At 41.5% G+C, this 13434-nt stretch overlaps 1 protein-coding gene across 1 annotated transcript in view; it reads right to left on the minus strand.

Moving 5' to 3' along the window:
• The window catches only part of Mertk (MER proto-oncogene, tyrosine kinase), a 122156-nt gene that overhangs the window by 59475 nt on the left and 49247 nt on the right, over positions 1–13434 (minus strand). Inside the window, exons 5-6 of the mRNA XM_090336375.1 lie at positions 4279–4365; positions 949–1064 (exon numbers count right to left, since the gene is read on the minus strand). Of these exons, the coding sequence (XP_090192501.1) occupies positions 949–1064; positions 4279–4365 (203 nt within the window). The remainder of the gene's footprint in view (positions 1–948; positions 1065–4278; positions 4366–13434) is intronic.

Consider the following 13434-nt stretch of genomic DNA (forward strand, 5'->3'; position numbering starts at 1 on the left):
GTATTTAAAAAAACATCTTGTTGTCAACACAAAATTCTCCACAAAATTCTCTAGAAATCACTTCTCTAAGTGAAGTTTGACATGACCAGCCTGTACTATGTTAACATTTTAATGAACAAGACCAAGATATGTGGGAAACTAATAATTCTCATCCATACTGTGTGATAAAGTACAAGATAGAACACATCCTTAGATGATCTCTGGGTGTTTGGAAACCACTCCCATACAACATGTCTCCTCTGCCTATGAAGCAAGCAGGTGATACTAAGCTCTACTGCTGGCATCAGGTCTTCCTAGGTTTGATGCAGGCCTGCCACTCACCCGCTGAGTGAGCTTTTTGTGCCTGCGGGGCTGGTGTGTTTTAAGTAAGGTCATGTAGAAAATATCCCTGGGCCTTAAAGACCATCATTCAAAAGTAGTGTCAGTGCTCTGATGAAATGGGAAAGCAGAACGCACATCCTCACAAGGATTCTTTAATGTTGACTAACCTATATTTCTTTTGCTACTGTTTCATACCAATTTTAGGTAGTGATTAGGAAGGGCTCAAGATTCTACAGGTTTATCACCCCCAGGTTTCTGGCTAATGTACCACATTTACTATCACAGGTGACTTCCGTCTTGAAGGAAGAGCCATGCTAGGGAGCTCGGGCCTCCTGAATGCCTGGTTAAGATGTGTTTAGGGAGATGTTTTTGTGACTGCCAATTAATTCTCCCTGGCCTCCTGATAGTCTCCCTGGGAAACATGCTGCTCCTCCAGCTGAGTCCTGGAGTAGGCATAGGCGGAAGAAACATTGTGGATAAAGTCCCATGAGGCAGGGCAGGAACAAGAGGTTCTGGACAAATGTGGAAGTGGAGACATGAACTCCAGGCTATCCTGAGAAGGAAAGAGACCCAGGGAACTCCAGGAAGCACCAACCCATGACTTCCCTCTATTTCCTGGAGGTTTACCTGAATGCTGCAGATCCTAAAAGGAGAGTAGCCGTCAAATCCTGGGACCCAGGAGATCAGAATGCTGTGCGCTGTACTGTTGTGGATGTGGACTTCCTTTGGTGGAGAGGGAATTGCTAGAGAAAAGCAAACACACATGCTTGACTCTGGTACAAACCAAGAGAGGCCACAGCTACCAAACAATCGTATGGAGACAATACACTCTGAGATTAGCCAAAGGAAGGACACATTAAGAGGACACATCTAGGCTTGAGGACAATGGTATTAGCCTGTGAGAAAACTTTTAGCAATGATATGGTCCTGCTTGGGTCTGACAAGTGGAACACAGATGCACTGCTCTGCTTTCTGATGGAGAGAGAAGACGAATGTGGAGATATCCATGTCCTTCACTCAAGAAGCATTCTTGACCTTCCTGTGAGAACGAAAAGGCAGTGATGAACTTAGCAAGGCCCAGAGAAGGAGACTCACAGTCATCACAGATAAGACCAGAAGAGTCGTGTCACTGGTGTGTGTGTGTGTGTGTGTGTGTGTGTGTGTGACTTTCTAAGCCTAGAAGACATGTGAGTCAGTTAAAGCAAAAGCTAATTGCCTGTGCTAGAGAAGGTGGATATAGTATAATGACTGCATGGCTTTAGAGACATGTGGGACAAAGGCTTTTACTTCAGTTAGAATACAGAATGCTCTGCATTGTACTAAATTTAATTATCCATTATAATTATCATAGGGAATGATGGCAAGCATTTTCTTGGCTTACGGTCTGCCAGACACATCATAAATTTTCCCCATTTGATCATCACTAGGACCTTATTAAACAGGCTTACAATCCCTCACAACAGACGAGGGAAGTGAATGGAAAAGTTGTAAGTATGTCAGAAACCACAGCCATGTTGGGTACCAGTGGCTCAAGCCTCTAATACTAGCTACTCAGGAGGCCCGAGTCCAAAGACGGAAGTCTGAAGACAGCGTGGGAAGGACAGTCCATGAGACTCTTATCTCTAATAAAGTATTTTAAAAGCCAGAAGTGGAGTTGTGGATCAAGTGGTACAGCACTAATTTTGAACACAAGAAGCTTGAGGATAATGCGCAGGTCCTGAGTTCAAGCCCCTGGATCAGCACAAAAAAAAGGAGGAGAAGGAGAAGGAAGGATGGAGGGAGGGAGGGAGGGAGGGAGGGAGGGAGGGAGGGAAGGAAGGAAGGAAGGAAGGAAGGAAGGAAGGAAGGAAGGAAGGAAGGAAGGAAGGGGTCATAAACAATAGAGCAGGAAGTTGAGCCCAGGTCTGCATGGCTTCAGAGCTGTGTCCCTTATTAGGCCTCAGTGGCCCACATGAGGGGGGCAGCAAGCTGATTGTGAAGAGCACCTATGAGGCCCCAGAGGCTGCTCTTCCACGTAACCAGCTGTAGGGTCCTGGGCATAACTCCATGCTTGTCTAGTCAGTTCCCTTCTCTACAAGGTGGGGGAGGGGGAGAGGCGGCCTTCTGGGCCTGTGGTAGGAACAAATCAGGTAATATACACAGCCGGGTAAGGTGTAGTGAAGTGTTAATGGAGAGCATGAGATCAGGAGAAAGGAGTCTGGGAGTTCATTTAGCACACACTGGATCGCATGGCAAGGAGTTGCACTTTTACAAGTACACTTTGTAACTCGCCGAGTAAGAAACAGTCAGTGTATTGTTCCACTCAGTTTCCTAGGCAGATTATTTGCAGAACCACCCTAAAGAATCCGCTTTTTCCAGATCAAAACTGGACCACCACAAATCACAGTAATAACAGTTTAGAGGGAGGGAACCTTACTGCTCTGATAGAAAATTGAAAATAAAACAAAAGCTGAAACCACAAGGTTTAGAAACAGGATTTAAAAAAGTGTGTGAAATATAAAAATTACATGCTTCTCATTTTATGCATTTTTAAATTTTAAGAAGTTTATTATATTCTAGGAAAAAGGACTTTACAAATTTACACCCACTCACTAATTTCTGAAATTCCTAACATATGTTTGGAAATTGTAATAATGAGATTTGTAAAAGAGGAAGGAAGTTATACACTTCCTCTAGTATTCACTTTTGGTTTTTCATTTAAAAAAATTCCAATGAACTTTTAGAAAATATCCTGTTAGCTAGGCACTGGTGATTCATACCTGTAACCTAGCTACTCAGCTTAGGCAAAAAAAAAAAGTCCATGAGAGTCCATCTCCAATTAACTGGTACAAAGTTGGACTGGAAGCATGGCTCAAATGGTATACCAGTAGAGTGAACTCTAGTTCACTCCAGTTTAAACTCCAGACCAGGCCAAAAGAGAAAAAACAAAGGAAAACCTTTCACAGTCTTTAACCCAAATCAGCTTCCTGTTTACTTTCATTTGTAGTTTTGAATTTCATTCTGTATCTCCCCATCTTTATTTGTCTTAATATGTTTTATTATATTTAAGTAGTTGTACAAAGGCCTAGCCTTTAACCTATTATTAAATTTGCACTGTTTGTCTCTCCAAGGATAAGAGGGAGTAAATATGAACCCTATATTTACTTCCCAAGATTTAAACTAAGATCAAATACTAACACATAAAATATGCTTGAATTTCTTTGAGAGCAAGCAAGATGACCTGAAAAGAGATAAGACAACAGGATTTACTTATAGGTTTTCCTTTTCTTTCAATTTTGGGATTTAAATACTTTGAATTACATAGCAGGATGAATGAATGGCAGGGTAGAAGCAGGGGGACGCATTTTCAATAGCCTGGGGAAACTGGGCCTTTGATTCTATTCCTATAATTCAGGCCAAGCAAGCTCAGCTCTAGTGAAATCCAAGTTCAGAGGCAGCAAGAAAGAGAGGGTGTAGGGGAAAGATGGTCAGAGCGACTCTTCTCCCATAAGAAAAAAGCTGCCCATCTCTCTGGCTCTCCCTCCCCCCCCCCCCCCCGCCGTCCCTAAGTAAGCAGTTGGCAGACCCTTGCATGAGACTCAGGGACAGAGCACTTTCCCAAGATGGAGCACTTAAGTGACTCCATCCTTAGAAGGTGAACGAGGACAGGCACAAATGATCAAAGGCAAACATACCAAGTTAATTGTCTTCCTGGACTAAGTGGAAGGAAACTAGCACATATGTATCAAAACCTAAATGGCAGGTGCTGTTGTGAGATGTTTTTTATTTTTACTTTCATGAAGGCTCAGCTATGTTACTTTTATAATTATTTCCATTTTTCAGAGGAGGACACTGAAACCCAATAGATGACAGGACTTGGTCAAGGTCAGCAAGAAAGCCAGTACTCCAGCCTACGTAAGCACTCATTGTGTCCCCTTCACCCTCAGGACACACTTGGGCCACTGCCTTGCTGCTTACCTTTGATGTTGACCTGGGCGCCCTTGGACACACTCAGTCCTTTATCATTGTGGGCCTCACAGCTGAAGACGGCCATCTCTGTCAGACCTGGAGTAGAAGGACATCTGTGAGACCGCAGCCAAGAAACAGGATGCTTTCTACCAGAAGCCTGTGGGCTATCTTCTTTAATTTCTTGGTTCATGGCTTCAGGCCAAACATGTGGAGTTAATTTAAAAGGTGTGCAAACACCAGGGATGAACCATACATAACAAAACAAAGCAGCCTTGGGCTCAGAAGGCAACAGCTTTCATGCACCCAGATCCTGAATGCCCACACATTAGGCAATAAAGCAGAACTGTTTACATTTCAATTACTACAAGCAGAAAAGGGACCTAACAACCCCAACTCCAAGAAAAGTAGTTGTGAGACTCATCTAATCCTCTGTTGCCTGGATTCACAGTACATTACCATGTCACTATGCTACAAAACATATGAATACCACAGATTTAAAAGTTTTAGACAGGGGCCGGGAATTTGGCCTAGTGGTAAAGTGCTTGCCTAGCATGCATGAAGACCCGGGTTCGATTCCTCGGTACCACATACATAGAAAAAAGCAAGAAGTGGTGCTGAGGCTCAAGTGGTAGAGCTCTAGCCTTGAGAAAGTCCAAGGACAGTGCTCAGGCCCTGAGCTCAAGCCCAGGACTGGCAAAAAAAAAAAAAAAAAAAAAAAAAAGTTTTAGACAATCGGTTGATGTTAGACTTGTTTTTCTTTTGGTATACTGGGATTTGAATCCAGGGCCTCACACTCAGTTGACTTATGCTCCATTTGAGTCACACCTACAGCCCTGCTTTTAGTCATTTGGAGATGGAGTCTTGTGGACTTTTCTGCCTGAGATGACCTCAAATCTTGAGCCTTTGGATCTCAGCTTCCTGAGTAGCTCGGGTTATAGGGCAGGGCCACCAGTGTTTAGGCTATGAATCTTTTTTAAATAGTAAAAACCAATTGGTTCACAAGAAATTATTATATGACCAAAGTATTGTACTAACTAAAAAAAAGATGAGTATTAATTTTTAATCATTTTGCAGGTTTGAAAGCATTTAGCAATAAAATAAAATAATATTACTTTTTTTTTTTTTGCCAGTCCTGGGCTTGAGCTCAGGGCCTGAGCACTGTCCTTGGATTTTCTCAAGGCTAGAGCTCTACCACTTGAGCCTCAGCACCACTTCCGGCTTTTTTCTATGTATGTGGTACCGAGGAATCGAACCGGGGTCTTCATGCATGCTAGGCAAGCACTTTTAACCACTAGGCCAAACTCCCGGCCCAATATTTATTACTTTTAAATAGTAAAATTATCTAGTTCTTGGTTTCTAATATCGTTTACCAATAAAAGGAACCTCGGCTTCTTGGAGAAATGGAGAACCCTCACCACAGCAGAAATGATGTAAGATGAATATGGAGTGAGGTATGATATAAACACAGCACCACACATGCACATATCACATACAATGATTTGACATGCTATACATATAGATGTCCAGAACTGAGCTAAATAGCTCCCCACAGGCTGAATGCCAGTAACCCACACCCATACAGCATAATCCTAGCTACTCAAGAGGCTGAGATCTGGGGATCACAGTTCAAAGCCAGCCTGAGCAGCGAAGTCCATAAGACTCTTATCTCTAATCAGACATCACAACAAACAAATAAATAAAACAACTAGAAGAGGAATATGTCACAAGTAGTGGAGTGCTAGCCTTAGGCAAAAAAAGCTCAAGGATAGTACCCAGGCCCTGAGTTCAAGACTCAGGCCCAGTGTGTGTGCACATGTGCACGCCCCCACACACAAACACACACATCTTCCAATGGCCAAGGTTACAATTTGGGCAAGAAAATAAAGTAGCATTAAATTAAAACCCAAAATATGAACTATCTATGAGTATAGATTATTTAAAATAAAACAACTTGGGGCCAAGAGTTTGGCCTAGTGGCAAAGTGCTTGCCTAGCATGCACAAAGTCCCACGTTTAACTCCTTGGTACCATACATACATGGAAAAAGCCAGAAATGGTGCTGTGGCTCAAGTGGTAGAGCTCTAACCTTGAGAAAACCCAAGGACAGTACTCAGGCCCTGAGATCAAGCCCCAGGGCTGGCAAAAATAAATTAAATGAGTAAGTAAAATATAACTTAATAAGTGGGGGAAAACAGTCAAACCTCCCGTGGAGGACTTGAATAGATACTTCTTTCTTGAGGAAGCGGAGCATAACTCCCCGCTCTTTTACCATGGGCAACTTCCTTCCAAAGAGCAGTAGAGAGGAGGAAGAGAAGGAAGACTTCAGAATGGAGAAGCAGACAGGCACTAACATCTTGGGCCAAATAATTAAGGTCCATGCTACCTGTGGCAATCCTGTTGACAGAATGCACCTTAGTGTGCTATGAGGAGAATGACATCTGTAGTCTTCTTGAGACTAAAAGCCTCAGTCTAAGCATGAAAATATATCAGTCAGTTCCGAGTTGTAGGACTTTCCATGAAACACCTAACCAGTGATCTTCAAGATACCTCAAAATCAGTTGAAATATCACCAGCAACAGAAAGAGGGCTAAGCAGACACAGACAACTAAATTGAATGTGACATCCTAGAGGAAAACAATGGAAGGGGTGAAACTGACCAAGATGCACTGTGTACATAAATGGACATGTTAAAGGCAAACCCTTTTGTACAACTATCTGAAGACAATAATTAAAAAGAGGGAAAAACTAATGAATTTGAACTTGAGCTAGTATCAGGCTACAAGAATTGGCACATCAATTGTAACAAGTATTTCATACTAATACAAGATACTGTATTAATAATAGGGAAGGTAGATTTATGGGGCTTTCTTGCAATCGCTCCACAGCTTTCTGTTAGTCTGAAATTATTCTAAAATTTAACAGGTTGCTTTAAAAAATATAGATAGATACACTACTTCATGGAATTTGAAAACTTCTATATCTCTGGCACATGACAAAGCTAAACATTTTTGAAAATGTACCACCATTTGCTTCTTATCTGAAAGGTCTACTTTGCTTTCTTTCATTTGTGTACATATATATGGGAATTTCCATCTGATTTATTTATTTATTTATTTGCCAGTCCCAGGGCTTGAACTCAGCCTGAGCTGAGCACTGTCCTTTGGCTTTCTCAAGTCTAGAGCTCTACCACTTGAGCCACAGCACCACTTCTGGCTTTTTCCTATGTATGTGGTACCAAGGAATCAAACCTGGGTCTTTGTGCATGCTAGGCAAGCGCTCTTACCACTAGGCCTCATCTGATTATTTTGTAAAGCTTGTTGCTAATGGAGTGATTCAATATTTGAAAAATGGAAAGAAAAAACTGCTGTAGGAAAAAAGCAAGTAAAAGGCCATTCTGAGTGGACACAGCCATTGCAGTTCAGGACAGAGGCTAGGGGGTCACCATGTGGTACAGGATGTTGCCTGGGAGAAGTTATAAGGAAAAAAAAATGTAAAACTGGTCCCTTTGACATCAGTACTTCTCCTGAAGAGTTAAATATATACACATACATAATAAAATCACAATTGATAGGTTTCTGTTACTTTCTACTCAGATACAAAAGTTCTCTGAATATCTGAATTTTACTGACTAGATAAGACCCCCAAGAAGAACTAAACTCACATCTCTGTCCTAGGATTCTACAGAGACCTTTTCTTTCTCGAAAAAGCAAAAAATATTATGCTGAGAATATGAAAGGTATTTCATGGTATTTTAATTTTCCAAGTTGAGGAGTATTTCCTTCTGACTAGAAGGAAATCCCATATAGTAAAATGATAGGACCCCTATCTTTTCAAATTTGGGGTACTTCCTCCCAAGGAAAAGATGAAACTGCCCCTACCTGGTATGTTAAGAAAATAGTTATTTCGCAGCCGGGAGCGTGGCCTAGTGGTAGAGTGCTTGCCTAGCATGCATGAAACCCCGGGTTCAATTCCTGGGTACCACATACGCAGAAAAAGCCGGAAGTGGTGCTGTGGCTCAAGTCGTAGAGCACTAGCATTGAGAAAGCCCAAGAACAGTACTCAGGCCCTGAGTTTAAGCCCCAGGACTAACAAAAAGAAAATAGTTATTTAAGAGGAGAAATATTCATCTCAAATCCATTACTATATTAATAAAGAGCATTTGGGAATACCCTACTTCAGGAGTCTATATTCTCCACTTAAATTCTTTCAAAAGAACTGTGGAAAATACACATAGCCTCTTAGACATTTTAACATTCATATTCTAAGTTTTTCATAACTTGAAAAGCTGCAAAGAATGTAATTTGAGGTATCCTGAACACCTGGACATGAACATGGCCCACAGAAATCTCCCTTCAGGAACAGGTTTCTACCATTAATTTTCTACTTTCCCTGAGAATTTAATCCTATAGCATACATGTGAATGTTGGAGAGTCTATGGTTATTAACCATAAAATAGGGTGTAGTTCAGTGGTAAAAAGGGTATGCTTAGTGTTCATAAGGCACTATGTTCTATCCACTGTGTCAACAAAAAACAAAACAAAACAAAAAAAAAACCTCAGTGATATTTCATAACCACAAATATACATGTATTCATGGAAGTAAAAATTTTGTTTTCATCTAGATTGATTATAGTTAGTAATCAGGATACAACGAATACTTAGGATAACATGAATACTAAATACAGTATGCTCAATTTTATTAGAAGAACAACTGTTTTATTAGATATTTCAAATTTTTCTTTTGATGCAGTGGTCTAGAAACCTGATCTCAAGACAATATAGTATATCAGCCATTTTCAAAATGTAATCTAGAGATACTTTAGAATTCCAGACATCCTCTTAGTCCTCAAAATGAAAATGATTTTCATAATAATAAGTTGCTTCTCTTTTCTAGTCTCCATATCTTAAGACATAATGGAATGTACCAGAAAAATTTTCCAGAAGCTATATGATTAGCCAACAGCATGTGCTTGTGTATTAATGTGTTTTACAAGACTTTCATTTTATGGCTTGTGTGTAGTTCAGTGGTATAGCACTTGCCTAGCAAACTTAAGGCTTTGGATTCCACTCGTGGCAGTAGACAAAAACAAACCAACAAACCCACATATCCAAAACTTTTAGCTCACAATCATTTTTAAGACTGTAATGGGATCCAGAGACTAAAGCACTAGAGAGCTGTTATCACTATGATGTTTCCAAGGAGGAAAGAAAACTATTCTCTTTTTGTAAAGAGAGGGAGTGGTGAGAAGGCAATGGGTAGCCAAAGACCTAGCATGGCCTCTTACTATGGGCACTGGTCAGGTGTTGATTTTACAAGAAAAGATAAATGGAGAAACTACACAGAAGATGAGGATCAACACACTGACCTTGCTAAGCTGCAGTGTGGGATCAGAGCCTGTTGGCCATGACATCGACGACCTTCTAAGCTGCAGTACGGTCTGCTAGTCTCCATGTCAAAGTCAGGCCCCTACATTTTGCTTCTACACACTGCAGTGTAACTTTCTGAATTCTCATTAAGACAACTGACCAGATTTCATGAACTTGCAAAGCTTGACTCTCATTTAGAATAGTCAGCTTTGGTACAAGATGTTATATTAAGAAGATATAGGAAGCCATTAACTCCATTCTTTTTTTGTATGTGGGGGGAATCCATCATCTGACTTCAAATTTTCTAATCAGAGCTCTTAGTAAACACTTGGGGACAAACTCCACCCACACTAAACTGGTGATAATGGGAGAAAGGCAGACTCTAGGGCAGCACAAGGGGTTTGTTTCATTGAGATCCACTGAGCAGTTGTGTATCATAAAGGAGGGCAATCCTGGCTCACTGAGAGCTTATTGATACTCAAATGAAACTGGTCATGGGACATGACTTGAGGTCAAGAAGGAAGTCAATTTTCCTCTCCATGTTTCTTTCCAAAGTGTATACCAGGTCAGAAAAACAATTTTCAGCAAATGTCCTGGCACGAGCAACCACACACGAGTGCCACATGACCTTCTAGACCACTTCCCACGCGGTCACATGGTTAAGGCTCAGAAGCCAAATGGATGCCAGCAGAAAGAAATGGAAACCCATCCAAACCAAAGTGGGCCTTCTCCAAAATGACACAGGCACGGAAACCCCAATAGTCTTTTTTTTTTTTCTTTACTAAATCTCAACCCCCACCCCCAGTTTTGGGAAACAAATCAAGGGCATTCACACTTGGGAAACACTCCATCACTGAGCTAAATTCCTATCATTGATTCTCTTTTTGCTTTGGTTGGTCATGGAGCTTGAACTCTGAGCCTGGATGCTGTCCCTGGGCTCTTCAGCTCAAGGCTATTGTTCCACCACTTGAGCCACAGTTCTACTTGCAGTTTGTTTTGGGGGTTTTTTGGCAGTTAGAGATAAGAGTCTCACAGACTTTTTGTGCCCGAGCTGGCTTTGAACTACAATCCTCAGATCTCAGTTTCCTGAGTCGCTAGAATTACAGATGTGAGCCACTGGCGCCTGGCTCAGTTAAACATTTTTTTAGGTTAATAGTACTATCTTCCTGTGTATGAGCCTGGACTGTCGATGTGCACACTGGGAAAAGCCAGCAGCTCCTCCTTTGCCTGATCCCCTCTGGAAATGAACAATAATCCCAGACTGAAATAGAATTTGTGGCTTTCTAGGGAGAAAATTATCCATCCACCCTTGCCTTCATTTCTAAAGTCTCCACCCTCCCTCCCACATTACCCGAAATGCTCCAAGTCCCAGCAGAAACATGCCCCACAGTCGACACCAGCCAGCCAGGCCTCTCCTGGGCCATTCCCCACAGTAAAAAGTTCTCAGTTCAGCTCTAGGATGACCGATTATTCATGCCTCTCTTGCTTAGTTCTCTGCTGATTAAAAAAAAAAAAAAGCCAGATCTGAAAGATGTTTTTAAGGGACATTCAGTAACAGGATGTTCTCTTGGGGAGAGGACAATGGTCTCTGCGGAGGGAGTGACTTCAAAGGGCACAAGCAAGCCTGAACATTCACTACATAAACAATCCTGCTCCTTCATTTTGAAATGCTAATGTCCATTTCACTACCAGAGGAAGTAATAATCAGAACCTGCTACAGAGATGTGGCCTGCGTGCACTCACTCACTGTGTGCCAGACATTTCCCAGGAGGCCTCTGCCCTTAGACAATTCACATTTTCATCCAGAGAAATGGATAATAAACTTGACAGGTAAGTTGAACGTTGTGTCAGAAGGCAGTGAGTAGGCATGATGGGAAAACATGGGGAAGAAGATTGTAGTTTTTAAGTAAGGAGAAAGGTTAGAAGCAGCTCCTAGAGAAATGACTTGGAGTGAAGGAATGGGCCAAGTTGTTACTGAGGCTTGGAGAGGGTTTTAGAAAAAAAAAAAAACAAAACAAAACAGGTTGGAGAAGACTATTTTGCTATTTTGTTTTTCCAGACTGGAGTGGGAACCTGGAGCTTTGAACAGAGATCTGACATGCTCTGACTTGTATTCGGTATCATTCCAGCTGCTGAGCGGGAGAACAGACTTTGAGCAAGCAAGTTTCTTAGTATTTATTTTTCCTGATTATGAGTATTGAAAATACCTAACTAAACCAAGGCTTGCTATGAGGGTCAATGTTTTTGTTGTTGTTATTGTTTGTTTTTGCTAGTCCTGTGGCTTGAACTCAAGACATGAGCACTGGCACTGGACTTTCTCAACGCTAGAGCTCTACCACTTGAGCCACAGCATCACTTCCAACTTCTTCTACGTATGTGGTACCACGGAATCGAAGCTGGGTCTTTGTGCATGCTAGGCAAGCACTCTACCATTAGGCCAAACTCTCCACCCCAGTTCAATGCTTTCTTTAGAGGAAGTACTGTGAGAATTCTGATTTACACAAATTCTAATTATTACTGTTACTGTTATTACAGCAAATATTCATAATGACATTCAATAAACTAGCTTCACTTGACTTCACTTTGAGAAGTGATTTCTATAGAAAATGAGTATTGTTTTAGTTTATTTTTATTTATTCATTTTGTTGGTTGTAGAGCTTGAACTCAGGGCCTAGGTGTTGTTCCTAAGCCTCTGTGCTCAAGGCTAGTGCCCTACCAATTGAGCCACAGCACCACTTCTGGCTTTTAAGTGGTTAATTGGAAATAAGAGCCTCGTGGAGACTTTTCTGCTCTGGCAGGCTTCCAACTGTGATCGTCAGATCTCAGCCTCCTGAGTGAGTAGCTAGGATTACAGGCATGAGCCACCAGCACCAGTGATTGGGGTCTTTTTTGAGCAGTGATTTAGGGAGTGTTAGCCTGGAGTAACTTCTGTCATAATCCAGGGTAACTACTGGAAGAGGCTTTGATGGCTCACACTTGTAATCCAAACGACTCAGAAGGCTAAGATCTGAAGACTGTGATTCAAAGCCTAACCTGGAAAAAAAAAAAAAAGTCCATGAGACTCTTATCCCTAATTAATAAACGAAAAGCAGAAAGTAGAGTTGTGGCTTTTTCTATGTATGTGGTACTGAGGAACCGAACCCTCATCTTCATGCATGCTAAGCAAGTTCTCTAGCACTAGACCAAACTGCCAGCCCCCAGAAAGCTTCTTTAAAGGAAACAATGAAATTTTAATTGGAAATAACTTCTAGTTTCACAAAAAGTTGCAAGAATAGCACTGAGTTTGGTGTACCCTTCCTCCCACTTTCCCTAGTGATAAAGATCTTCTATAACAATGACCCAAACAAGCAAAAATTACTTAGGTACATTATGTATTCAGAATTCATCAGCTCTTGCTTTCTTTGTGGGAAGAGAAGGATGAAATTAGTGAGATTACTGGATGGAGAACTCCCATCAACAAAAGAGTAGTTCCTAAACACTTGCTCCCACAGGTACATCCTGTCTCCTAACCCACCGCTGAGAAAATCTAATCTGTTTACCACTGGAATTGTTACACTAGGAGAAAGTGACTTGGCTTTGTTCACTCAGAATAAATGACCTTCATAGTACTTTTTAATTCCTGTTTCTTAAAGACAAACTCTCACATCACAGTGGCTGAGCTGGGGGAGGCGAAGAGGGGGGTCGTTTCCTTGTATCAAAAGAGAAAAAGCATGTCTGGCTCCATGGCTCAAAGTCTGTAATCCTAGTAACTCAGGAGGCTGGGATCTAGGGATCATGGTTTGAAACCAACACAAACAGGG

This window comes from Megascapheus bottae, chromosome 7, assembly GCF_031878675.1.
Source record: "Megascapheus bottae isolate mThoBot1 chromosome 7, mThoBot2.hap1, whole genome shotgun sequence".
In the NCBI taxonomy this organism is placed as follows: domain Eukaryota; kingdom Metazoa; phylum Chordata; class Mammalia; order Rodentia; family Geomyidae; genus Megascapheus; species Megascapheus bottae.